Here is a 12,796-nt window from a genome sequence, read left to right on the forward strand (position 1 = left end):
GAAGGGGCTCCCATTGGTCAGAGCCGGCGCTCGGTCGGAGGGCGGGAGGCGGCGGCCGTTGGCCGCTAGGGGGCGGCCGTTAAACGGCCGGGGCGGTGCGTGAGGCGGCGGCGGGGGCCGTGAGGGGGCCCTGAGGGGAGCGGGGCGGAGGCGGCGGGGTCCCGGGGGGACACGGTGGGGGGTGGCGCTGCCCGCAGAGTCGGCGGGCGGGAGGGGTGGGCGGAGGAGGAATAAATATAACTGGGGTCTGGTTGTGTTCGCAGGTCCGCGCTGGTTGCGTGTCCTGCGAGTGGCAGCGGCGCCGCGTAAGTTGTGGGTAAAACGCCCTGTGGAGAAGGTGGAATCGCTCCTGCCGAGCTTAACAGCCATCTAAGGGGGCCTGGAGCCTCTGCTTTGTACAGTCCGTTGGGTTCTGCTGAGTATACTGGTTCTAAGAAGCAGCATTCGCATTGCTTTTCTCTCCGTGTGCTGTGTTTTGCTGCTGGGAAACACCTTTGGCTTTGTGAGGTGGTCACACTGAAGAATAGGTGCCAGGCAAGAGACCACAAAAATCACAGGAAAGGGACAGGACAAGAGGTTAAGTTAAAAAGCATTTCCATTTATGAAAATTTCTTTTAAAGCTGGGGTTTAGGTGAGCTGACAGCTCTGTAGACCCTAAACACGTTACCTTCTCTTCAGGGAAAGGATTTATTAGATTGCCCTCACCATTAGGGGTAGGGAAAATAGAGAGAGAGAGAGAGAGAGAGAGAGAGAGAGAGAGAACGTAGCTGAGACTTATTTGGAGCCTCAAGGCCTAAGGAATGAGTAAACCCTGACGGTGTCCTACTTTTGGCTGAAAAGGTTACGGTCCCCAAGCCCAGCCCTGAAGCTCGTCACAGCTCTCCCTGTTAGAAGCACTGCATTAGCTACCACATTTCTGTTGTCGAAGCTGTCAAAAAGGGCATTAGGGAGCACTCACAAGCACTCAGCCATTGTGCGTGGAACTAGCGGTAATTTCAGCCAGGGGAAAGGACTCGGGAATTATTTCAGTTACTGAATTGTTTCAGTTGTCACAGGTTCAGATGGATGAGCTTGTATAGTCAGATGTTCACTGCTAAAACTCTCGTGCATCTAAAAGAGGAAGGGCAACGACAAAATGATGTATTTTACTGATAGGCTTGGAAAATTCTCACTTTTTAGCCACGGTTTATTTTCTGCCGGTCTGAAACATTTGAGATAGTGAGTCCCTTCCTCTTTTAGATGCCCTGTTCATTTTGTATGTTGCTATGTTTGGCTTCTAAGACAAAAAGGCTGTTTTTCTGATGCATAGCAGTTTCATCCTGTGATCTCAAACTCTGCAAGTTTTCCATTGCTAGTAGCAAAGAATTCTAATTACATCTTTGTTGACAACTTTGTTAAGGAATGGCTGACGAGAACCCATTCCTGTCCTAAATAGGCGTTTTGGCTCTGAAGGGATGACAGAAATAGAAAAGGGTTTTGTCAGTGAAGTGCTCCAGTGTGTTTATTTTCAGTGGCTTCCTTAACAGTGCGAGGCTTCCCACCTCTTCTCCCTTCTCTGTCCCTCTGCTACTGCTTTATATCTTCATTTGCACCTTGGTATTGAATTCTGATCAGATTTCATTTGCAAAGCTGGCCACTGCACAGGACAAAGTTGGAGCTTACAAAGTCAGTAACTGAACTTGAAGACTGGGGGCCATCAATACCTGACATCAGCACATCTCTCCTTTGCGCTCTTTCACCTTCACTGACATTCAGCATTTATTTCTTAATACTAGTAACACAGGGGTGACAGACGGAAATCTCACACTGTATATTTATTGCTCAAATTCTGGAGAACATGGTGTTTCTGTCATATTTCATAAGTATTGCACAGTCACTGACCATGTTCTCTGTAAGTATAGGGTGTTACCAACTTGGGAAGTCAAAAAAAGCTATGTAGGGAGCCCACATTAGAGAGGGTGTCCCAGCCTTCCAGACTCCAAATCATTTATTTCTGCTGCACAGCCTCAAAAGTAGGAGCATAAAGGGATTTCTCCACTGAGAAAATACAGTGAACATGTTCTGTTCCACTGCCTTTCAATGCTACTATTGAGGTCATGGGGATTGAACAAGATAGGAAAGAAATAAATCTAAGAAAAGCTCAGTAATGCAAGGTTTTTTGCATTTTGTTGGGATTTTTGCTTTGTTGTTGTTCTTGTGAAAGCATTTGTTACCTATCTGCACTGCACAGGAGGAATGTGGATCTGAATTGCACTCAACATTTTTCTAAAAGTTGAAAAAAGCCTCATTGTATGAAACAAATTAGAGTATTTATTACACGTGCAGAGTTGGAATCAAGTGAAAATTCAGAATCCATCAGGAGAGGCATTTCCATGGTAGAAAAACAGATAAATGCAAAAGTTTCAATTTTTTTTTTTTTTTGCAATTATCTGTTAGTACTGATAAAATGTTGTGTTGTTACTTGTCTACTAAATATAGTGTCCAAATAATTTTAAGAATTGCTGCTTGCAAATCGCCATTATCACCAAATGGGTGAGAAACCGCATGTTTGTGATCTGCTTTTAACGTTGCCCAGAGATGTTCTGATATGTGGTATGATAATCTATAAATGGATGAGGAAGTTAACTGTAAAGGGAGATCAAGCAAAGAGATCAGTGCAACTCTGTACCTAGCAAAAATGCTTTTAAACAGAACAGGCCATCAAAGCACCAAGGTACTTAGACTGAAGTTTTTGAAACAATATACACATGTACATTTGGGAATTTAAAAGACCACACTCAGTTGAACCACTGCTCAGAGTCTCAGTTACAGGCCATGTTTAATCTGAAATTCCTGGCGTGAGTTGTTATTCGAGGCCCCCTACCCAGCTGTTTTCTCCCCTCCAGATTTATGGCCTACGACATGGCGGATCTGTGCTGGAAGCTGTCTGTCTGCTTTTTCTGCTCTCAAGTTGTCTCAGGAAGAGTTGAGGAGGCGCGTTACATCGCCGCTGTGTATGAACACGAGTCCATACTGAGCCCTGACCCCACTGCCCTCGTTGATCGCCGCTCAGCGCTGCAGCTCATGGGCAGAAACCTGGACATCTACGAGCAGCAAGTCATGGCTGCTGCAAGGCAGGTATGCCACGGCTTAGGAGCAGTTGCGTGTGCCCTATGTATATATAGAGTAAGTGCTATTTGAGGATAATCTTGCACATTTGTGTTCCCAGGCAACTGCAGCCATATTTATATACATAAGTATGGTCTGTTTTTTTCAGACATTCTGACCTGCCAGCCGCTCAGGAAAAAGTCAGGCCAATTAGCAGCTTGCCTGACTTGAGGTATTCCAAGCTTGGAAAAACATGCCTATAGTTATTTAGTGTAGGGAAATTATTTTTCTATTTTGGTCTGAATACCTGCCTCCTTTCTGTTTTCTTCAATGGAATGTTTTTATTGAAAGATTGTTTTACGTCTCTGGCTTTGATTTTATTCCAGTGCTCTCAATGGAAATTCCTGAATGTTTCTAAACACCAAAGAAGTTTAATACTTTGGAAATGAATGTTCCACCATTAACAGTTTTGTGGAAGTAAAGTTTTCCATTCCTTTCTCCTACCATCCATGGAACAGTCCTTTCTAAATATATTCAGAAGAGAAAGGCTTGTATTTCTGGCACTTGTTATGCACAGCCTCCTTTCCCTTCCTCCCCAAGAAAACTCAAGGCTGCTTCTAGTCATGATTTGCAGGTTACACAAAGCTGTTGTTTTGGAACAGAATTAATGTTTTTATATAATTTAAGAAGGTGGTGGGGTGTTTGGTTTTTTTTTTTTTTTTTTTTTCTGTTTGTTTGTTTGTTTTTGAGAAGGTCAGGTTCCTGGGCCTCACAGTCCTGAAAGCATAATAGCTATTTTTATGCAGTACTGCATCCAAACTACCATAAATTATCCCAAAGCCATAGCACACACAACACATTTGAAGTGACTTTTCAAAAGACATGGGGATTTGAGTGACTGATGCTAGGTCTGACGTAAGAGGAATCAACCATTTTTTATAAGAACAGATATCTGTAAGTTTTAGGTAGTGCCAACCTAGTCTTGTCATGCTGTTTCTGAAAACAATCCTGCCTGGATTGTTTGTTTTCAGGTAGGATTCCAGTAGGACAGGACTCAAGTGATGCTGCTCCTTTGACACAGTTGTGGTACGTTTGATGCAGATACTGCACCTTTGATAGACTTCATCCACAACTGACATTGTTCTGAAAACAAAGTTAAGACAAATTTTAACATTATTAATCTTTAACCCGAATGATGTTGTTCTTGTGACTCATGTGAAGGGAGAATATTTCTGGTAAGAATTCAGAGAAGTCTGCTCTTACTAACACACCCTTAAAATAATGTCAAGTTATTTCTCAAGCTAAAGTTATGACTTAGGTTAAATATATATACATATATATTTATATATATGTATATATGTATTTATATATATGTATATATGTATATATGTAAATATACAATATATTTATATATACACAGTTACACCTACCATGCTGTTAAAGAAAAGATACCTTCAAACTACATTCAAATCAAACCAAACTTGGATTATCCTCAACTTTCTTTAGCTCTCCTTCACCAATATATTCCCTTTTTTTCATTTCATATTTAGGCTTGTTTTTCTATCCCTACAAAACATGCCTTTGTTTTATATACAGGGGGCACAGATCATTGTTTTCCCTGAAGATGGAATCCATGGCTTCAACTTCACCAGAAGATCCATTTATCCTTACTTAGATTTTGTTCCACATTCACGTGCTGTGAAATGGAATCCATGCAGAGAGATGTATTTGTTCAATGACACGGAGGTAATTGTAGGAATGTTTTCTGTAGAGAAGCGGAGTAACTAAATGCTAGATTCATTCTCCAAGTGCGTAACTACCTCTAGTTTTGCTTAGGGAAGTAAGCAAGAAGTGTAATAACTCACAGTATCAGATTCTGCTTTCATGGACTCTGTTGATGCTGGTTTAATTCTTAGCGGAGGAGGATTTTAGATACACAGAAGAAAGATTAGCTTGTTTATGAGCCTTCTGGGCTTCTAAGCTCCTGCTTCCCAGCCTACGGAATGGTAGTAAGATATATTGCTAGTGGTTTGGGATTTCATTTTGAACAACATTGTTTTAATAAAACAACATTACAGAATCATCACTTCTGATACATTCTTGTTACTCAGTCTTAATAGTCTGAGCTTTCCCTGGATGTAATGACTTGAGAACATTCTGACTCATTGATTTGCTGTAAAATTGCAAAAGTAACAGGGCTGGACCTGCTAAAATGCAATAGAAGTCACAACTTAACACGGAGTGTGATTACAGAGGAGGTAATCTGCAACTTAAAAAAATAGTACTTCCATTTACTCTTCTGGACCTAATGTTAAAAATTATACTATACTTAGTAATACAAACTATTTATTTCTCTAATGTTACAGTAGTCAATACTATAATTGTTCATGTGCCTACTAAGACAGCAGAATTCCTGTGCAAACAGGAATCACAGTTATAAATGGTGACCTACCTTGGCTTATGAGTCTTTATTACCAATAACCATGTGCAAGCAAGCTAAAATTTAGTTTGATATTCAGATCCTATTTGGAGTTTGCAATAAAACCCAAAGACTTCCAGAACTGCACTTAGCCAGGGCAAGCTTGAAGACACAGAATGAAAAGATTTTTAAAAAATAAATTTTAAATGGTGTTTTATGATGATATACCTTTATCTACTGTCTTTAAATATGCCAAACAGACAAAACAAACAGGATGTTTAAATTCCCACACATTTTGCTACTTGCATGTCAGCACTCTCGCTAATGCACAGCTTCTCATTTCAGCAGGACTACAGAAAGTGTTTTGAAGATATGTTTTATATTAATGCATAACTTTAAATTACAGTGATACCCCATCATAACCTAAAAAGCTATCCAAAAATATCTACATAGTCTGATTTAAGGTGGCCAATATATCTGGGTGGCATGGTGCAGTGCAGAGAAATCCTAGGAGGCCTGTGCCTCAGAAGCCAGTAAACTGTGTTCTGCCTGAGCAATACATATGCCTTCTCAGCAGCGTTATTCACTTTGGGGGTCTGCCCTAGGAACATGATTCAAGTTCTACTGGTTTATTTGTGCTTGCTCAAATTTAGCTTCAGATATATCTGCACCGTGCTGCATCATACTGGGCGGTCCTACCCACACAGAAAATGAACAGCAGTTAACGTGCAGCTTTCTCTGGGTTGGAAGAAACATCCTGGTAGTACTGCAGTCTCATTTTCAGTGTTTCTTTTCTAAAACTAAGTAAAATCTGATTCTCTCTCTGCTTCTGTAAGTTGCAGGTAGTAATCACTTTTTTTTTTTTTTTTTTAATTTAGGGCAAAAACTCTAAAAGTAGTTGAAATAACAAAAGATTGCAGCTGCAAATGATCATAAGTAGAAGTTTGTCTTTCTAAAGGTAACTGTAGATCTGTTATGGTGGTTTAAGGCCACTGTTGTACCAGCAAGCCCTTGAAGTAGAGTATTATTATATATTTTTTTTTTTACTTCTCAGGAAATAAAAGCCAGATATTTTTTTTTTCAAAGCCATTTTGAAATTAGTATCTGAAATAGTTTTTGGTCTAGAAAGTAACAGGTTCCGATAGCCTCCATCATAACATTATCACTGTATGTAAATTTTGAACAATTTGGACAGTATGAAATGTTATAGTTGCTGAAATAAAACTTATCCTCCCATATCCTGTTTCTCCAGGTTCTGCAGCGGCTGAGCTGCATGGCATTGAACAACAAAATATTCCTTGTGGCAAACCTAGGAACCAAGCAGCCCTGTGCGCACACTGATCCTCACTGCCCGTCTGATGGCAGATACCAGTTCAATACCAACGTGGCATTTGATGATGCCGGTATGCTGGTAGCCACCTACCGCAAGCACAATCTGTATTTTGAATATGCTTTCGATGCCCCTCCAGAGCCTGACTATAAGCTCTTTGAGACCCCTTTTGCTGGCAAGTTTGGTATGTTCACTTGCTTTGACATACTCTTCTTTGAGCCTGCAGTGAAGCTAATCAGACAATACAACTTAAAACAAATTGTTTATCCCACTGCCTGGATGAACCAGCTCCCGCTCCTGTCTGCTGTAGAGTTTCAACAAGCTTTTGCAACAGCTTTCAACATCAACATTTTAGCGGCTAACATCCACCACCCTACCTTGGGCATGACAGGGAGCGGCATATACACTCCAGTCAAATCGTTCATCTACCACAACATGGAAAGCTACGGTGGCAAGCTCATAGTCGCAGAAATTCCTGTGATTACCACTGATTACAAAAACAGTTTAGAGAGTAACGAAAGATTCGGAGAGAACTTACATCAATCGTGCAAGACTTTTACAAGTGCCTCAACGGATGATCAAGTTTGCTTTAAGGAGGGGCAGGAGACCCCTGCTACAGTATTAGGAAAAGGAATGGAACAGTTACCTCCCCAGTTCTATGCAGAAATGATGTATGACAACTTCACTTTTGTTCCTGTCTGGGGCGAAAAGGGAGAGCTCCAGGTTTGTTCCAACACCCTCTGTTGTTACTTAAATTATAAAAGAGCTGTTTTAACGGATGAATTATATGCTTTGGGAGTTTTTGATGGGCTCCATACAGTGCACGGCACATACTATGTCCAGGCCTGTGCCCTAGTAAAGTGTGGTGGTCTCAGCTTTAGCACTTGTGGGCAGGAGGTTACGGATGCCTCTGCCTTGATAGATTTCCAGCTATGGGGAAATATGAGTACTCCATATATCTTCCCTTTACTGTTGACATCTGGCATTACCTTGGACTTTGCGGATCACATGGGCTGGAAAAACCACCACTATTTCATGAGCAAAAATAGAACATCATCTGGCTTACTGACTGCTGCTCTGTACGGGAGGTGGTATGAAAAGGACTAGCATAGATATTTGTCTGAACCAGAAAACTGCTTACATTTTCAGTGTGTATCTTAACACGAACTGTTGACTATCTGTACTTCCAAGATCTTCAGGTATGTTTGTTACACAACTGGCCAATTACATTCCCCATTTGAAATGATAACCAAAGCAATTAATCTAAGAGGCTATAAACCACGGTCTGTACCTTGGAAGCTCGTGTCATTCCAGAAGTAAACAAACTGCCTTGCAACTATGACGGCTTGTTATAATGTGTTGAGATGTTTTATACCGGGAAAATAATCTCTCATTTGAACTGAATTTGCCCCTTTAAATTTAATCTTTTGTTTTTCTTGGGTCCTGGCTAGGGTTATGGAAATAAATGGAACAGAAAACCACTACAAAAGGAAGAAAAATAGGGAATAAAGTTGACGACACAAATACCATGCATGACATGCATGAAAATATAGCTTGTATATGGTGAAGTTCTGATTTCTGGTTACGGCGCAAGGATTTTTTTTCTTAGTATCAACCCCAGCTGAAATGATTACCACTGACTGGCCACTTGGTTGTCTGCAGCAACCTCTGTAACTTTTCCTATATAAAGAATAACTGAACAGTACTGCTTTAAACATCTATGGAACAGCTCGTCTGGGGAAGAGTGTATCAACTGACTGTGAAACACCAGACTTCATTAAGACATACTTTCCACCCTCCTCTGCAAAGAATTGTGTTCAGAGAAAACAGTTGTTGCTGTTCATTGCTCAGGTTATGTACTACTGTAGTACCGTAACTGTCCCTGTATAAAAGAGAGGTCATTTCAAGCCTGTTTTGACTTGAGACATCTTACGCATTGTTCATAAACTCATTCAATAAGCTGTGAAAAGCACATAATGAATGGTGGGACAGTAAGATTTTTAAATAAATTGTGTGCCAGATGGCAGGTTCCTGCTGCTAGATGAGTAAAACACACCCTTCTTTCCAGAGCAATAACGAGATTAGGTGCTATAAATACTGTACTGCAGTGACAAACTCTTTTACCGCAGTGAAGACGTTAGGAAGAGAATATTCAGAGGATATTAATTTGGGTTTAAATTCAGAGAAAGTAATTTCTTCTCAAGAATTCCAACTTCTCGTGGTCTCATTGTCTGTTATAATCTGTGTAACAGCCGTTAAGTAAACAACAATAAACACAGTTATTCCTTTGGTGAGTCCTCATGTTGCAGGCACTGAATCTGCCGTTCTGGTTGCTGCGAGGAGTACAGCATGAAGGGGAGAGCTGCAATTCTCAGGTGGGGTTGTCTGAGGCAGCTCTGAGATGTCTTCAAACTCAAACCACTTTGGCAACAAGTACACACACTGAAAGTTACTCAATCTCCTGCTTTGAACAAATTCATGTTGTGGTTTCAGAAAGCATAATATTCATGAAATTGCTGATTTCCTACCTCAAAGTATCTCAAGTATTTATGCAAAATGATTATATAAATATTTACAATCTTCTGTTCTATCGGACTTCCCTTCTCCAACCTACATTACTGTGAGCCAGGACCTGGTCACACTGCTTTGATACAGCAAGACAAGTCTGTTTATCCTGCAGCATTTGTTTGGCAGAAGTATGGGGAGGGGTGTTCCTGTATCTCATCAGAGATAAATTTGCTCACGTAAAAGTAGCTCCCTGACACACAGACCACAGGGTTGTTACAAATCATTAATTGTTTTAAACCCATAGTGGTGCTCCTGCTGAAAGCTGCACAAATGTCAGAACAGCACAGAAGAGCATTTGTGGTGTTTACTGAGTGATCTGATTGTAGTCCCACAGTGATCACATCCAAAGGAAAGAAAGGATGAATGACCGGAGAACTTCAGCCACCAGGACTGGCCTCCCCACCCCACTTTGTGGGTTGAAAACCACGCATTCTTTTGTGCTAAGTACCAAAGCAGTTGTTACAATAAACAAGTAAGCTGCATTACATATTTGCTATGCTTAAGGAGAGAAAAAAAAGGGCAATTATCTGAGAGATATTTGCAAAGCATGTTCCATGGAGCTCTTCTAACTTTGAGTACATCACAGCTATTAGAAAACAGACATTCTGGCCTAACAGTTTGCATGGGGCACATTGCTCTGTCCTTTCCTTGAAGAGGACAGCTTAAGTTCTAGTGTGTGTTTTCATACCTTGTCCCCTTCACCCCCCAAAATGCAGCCTTTAACTACTGTGAAAAAAGCCGACCAGACAATACTACGCAAAAAATTACCATCAAGGAACCTTGACCTGCTGACCTTCGAGCAACAACAGATGCATCCACTCTAAAACCGGGTGGCTGAGCAGTAACCTACTACGCTTGTACGCGCTAAGTGCGTCCTGAACGTCTGCACAGGGACAGCAATCCCAACGCAGTGCCGTTCTCCAACAGCCCCGTGCTCTTAGGGTGTGGGTGAGGCTAAATGCCATTGACTGAGGTCGTGGGAAGCCTTTAGCAAGCTCACGCAGGCAGACTTGCTACACACCGTAACCCACACCTTCATCATCTCTCCTCAATGGGCATAAAACAGCTTTATTAAAGCTTCCTGAGCAGCTTCCGTCTCTGAGCACAACCAACCAACCCACCCAGAAAACAAGGATCTTCCGACATACAGGAAGCACAGCTTGAGTTGCCAACAGCTATAAATCACACTGCTGAGGTAAATGCAGTCAGGGTTTGGAATAAATCAGTACCGAGACCAAAGGAACACCCTGTCTGAGAAGGACAGCAGGGGACCCTATCTCTAAATGGTCTTGGTGCTGCCCATGGGGAAGGGGAAGACGACCAGAAAAGCCCCATGCTGTTAGGGGCATCAGCATTCAGGTCAGAGGTGCTGGGGTGTCTTCATAAGGGAGCTGCTGCTTTGGGATTCACATCCCCAGTGAGTTACACAGGCAGCTGTGGGGACACTGAGCACAGCAAGAGGAACGGCCAGGAGACATACCAAAGGAATATTTGACAATCAGGACTTCAGAGATAAGTTATTGAGAGGCACATGAACAGGCTCAGAAACTGGTAAGGGACCAGGACAAGCTGTTGAGAACAAACACCTTTACAACACATGCGGGGCACAAGCAGATCTTCACAGGTGAAATGGACAGACTGAAGCGAGAGCTTCGAGAGCCTCCTGCAGCCAACAAGGAACTGAGGATGCCACCACCTTCATGAGGCAGAGCCTTGCCCCGGCTGTGGCCTGTCCTGCAGCATCAGGGATTTAATTAACAGCCTGGCAGCTCGGAAAGCCAGAAGGAGGACCACAGGAAATTGACCACCTTCTTTGGCTGCTTCAGAGAGAGCAGCTAAACTGAATAAAAGAACCCAATGAAGAACATTTTCAGAACTCTTACAGAATCTAAACAATGGTTAATCAACACTACTGCCACACACAATGGCTAGAAAGAAGAACTACCCTCTTCCTTCATTTATGCATATTTAAAAAACAAACAAACAAAAAAAAAAAACACACCACTCCTGAAAACAAAAAGCCGTGTCTTAAATTTTCTGAACCAAATCAACTCCCGGAGACACTGAGAAGAAAACCTGAGCACTTGTCATTGAAAAGGCTTGGAAACAGGATTTGTTTTGTTCTGCTGTGAAACTGAATAGCAAAATTTCTGGTTGCTTCTATTGCAATTTTAATGCATAAGCGAATGTAAGGTGGTTTTAAATATTTAATGACACTAACAATGGTGAGACAGCTTGAAAGGCTGTTTAGGTTCCATATTATTCAACTATGTTTACAGTTACATGATGAAATACTGCAAGATTCCTTTCCCTGCCTCAGCTGGAAAATTGCTAAATTTTAAAATGCCGCATGGAACATAGGAGCTCAGTATACCATGATGCGCAGTGACACAAGGCGTTACAGAAGCACAGCCAATTTAGATACTGCTTCATTGGAAGACAAACATCAGTGCTAAGAGATTGGGATGCCAGGTTGCAAAGAATTGCAAAGAAGGTTCAAGTCCTGAAAGCAGTGATGCTCATCTTCATAACCCATAAGGAGTGTTAGGTCAGAGATGAGTTGGAGAGACAGGGGGGAAAAAACCACCACTGCTTGAAAATTTTACTCATGGCTGAAACTTGTCTTCCCCAGGGAAAGGGAACCAATGCATTTTAGTGGGTTTTGGATGACTGAACAACTGACAGAAATGCTCTTTCCTAGGCTGAAATTTCGTAAAGTTTTCTTTCAGGAGGTAGGTAAGGATACAGGGATCACACTAGCGGCCTGGGTGTAGGATTGTACATGTGTAATTGCATGATGACATTTTAAGAATAACCACTTTTGCCATTTCAAATAAATGCATGGTTCCTTGAATTTGAGTCTTCAGAATATTGAGATGTTATAGTGAGAAAAGGACGACAGACAAATAAAGCTAAAGCTATGAGCTTGAACAAATAGAAATCAGGAGACCTATGTTACATCTATTTCCATTTGACACCTCTGGTTTCGGTCTGTAAAGGAGACAGACCCATCTTTCACAAATTCTTGTCTTATTTATATACAGTCACAGCTACAGATTTATAAATAAAGGGTTTTAACCCTAATCTGAAAGAAATTTTCTCCAAGTTCTATCAACTCTTGCATCATATTAAAGGATTATGAGAAATCCATCCCAAACCATTGGGAGATTACCACAAGAGGCTATAATTACCAGTCAATCTCTGATTTAAGGATTTATATAAATTTGCTGGACCAACTTCAAGAAATTAAATACTTGCTTTTTTCCCCTGATATTAAAATATGTACTTTGCTGAGTTTAAATCTGGATTTAGGGAGGTGGTGTTAAAAGTTTTAACTACTTGTTAGGACACAATAAAGGCCCTTTTTCTCCAAGGTTATTATTCCAAATCCA

The 12,796-nt window shown here is 41.3% G+C and overlaps 1 protein-coding gene across 3 annotated transcripts; it reads left to right on the forward strand.

Annotated features, from left to right (window-relative positions):
* The first annotated feature begins 35 nt into the window (after positions 1 to 35).
* On the forward strand, positions 36 to 11,405 carry BTD (biotinidase). 3 transcript variants are annotated; one of them, XM_068674284.1, is made up of 5 exons: positions 36 to 95; positions 264 to 305; positions 2,886 to 3,117; positions 4,684 to 4,833; positions 6,759 to 11,405. In XM_068674284.1, the coding sequence occupies exons 3-5, from the start codon at positions 2,890 to 2,892 to the stop codon at positions 7,941 to 7,943; spliced, it is 1,563 nt and encodes a 520-aa protein (XP_068530385.1). In that variant the 5' UTR covers positions 36 to 95; positions 264 to 305; positions 2,886 to 2,889; the 3' UTR covers positions 7,944 to 11,405. The 3 variants fall into 3 exon arrangements, with proteins under 3 accessions (XP_068530385.1, XP_068530384.1, XP_068530386.1); XM_068674283.1 differs by having other exon boundaries at positions 87 to 174; XM_068674285.1 differs by lacking the exons at positions 36 to 95; positions 264 to 305 and adding an exon at positions 359 to 576.
* The last annotated feature ends 1,391 nt before the right edge of the window (positions 11,406 to 12,796 follow it).

This window comes from Anas acuta, chromosome 2, assembly GCF_963932015.1.
Source record: "Anas acuta chromosome 2, bAnaAcu1.1, whole genome shotgun sequence".
Lineage (NCBI taxonomy): Eukaryota > Metazoa > Chordata > Aves > Anseriformes > Anatidae > Anas > Anas acuta.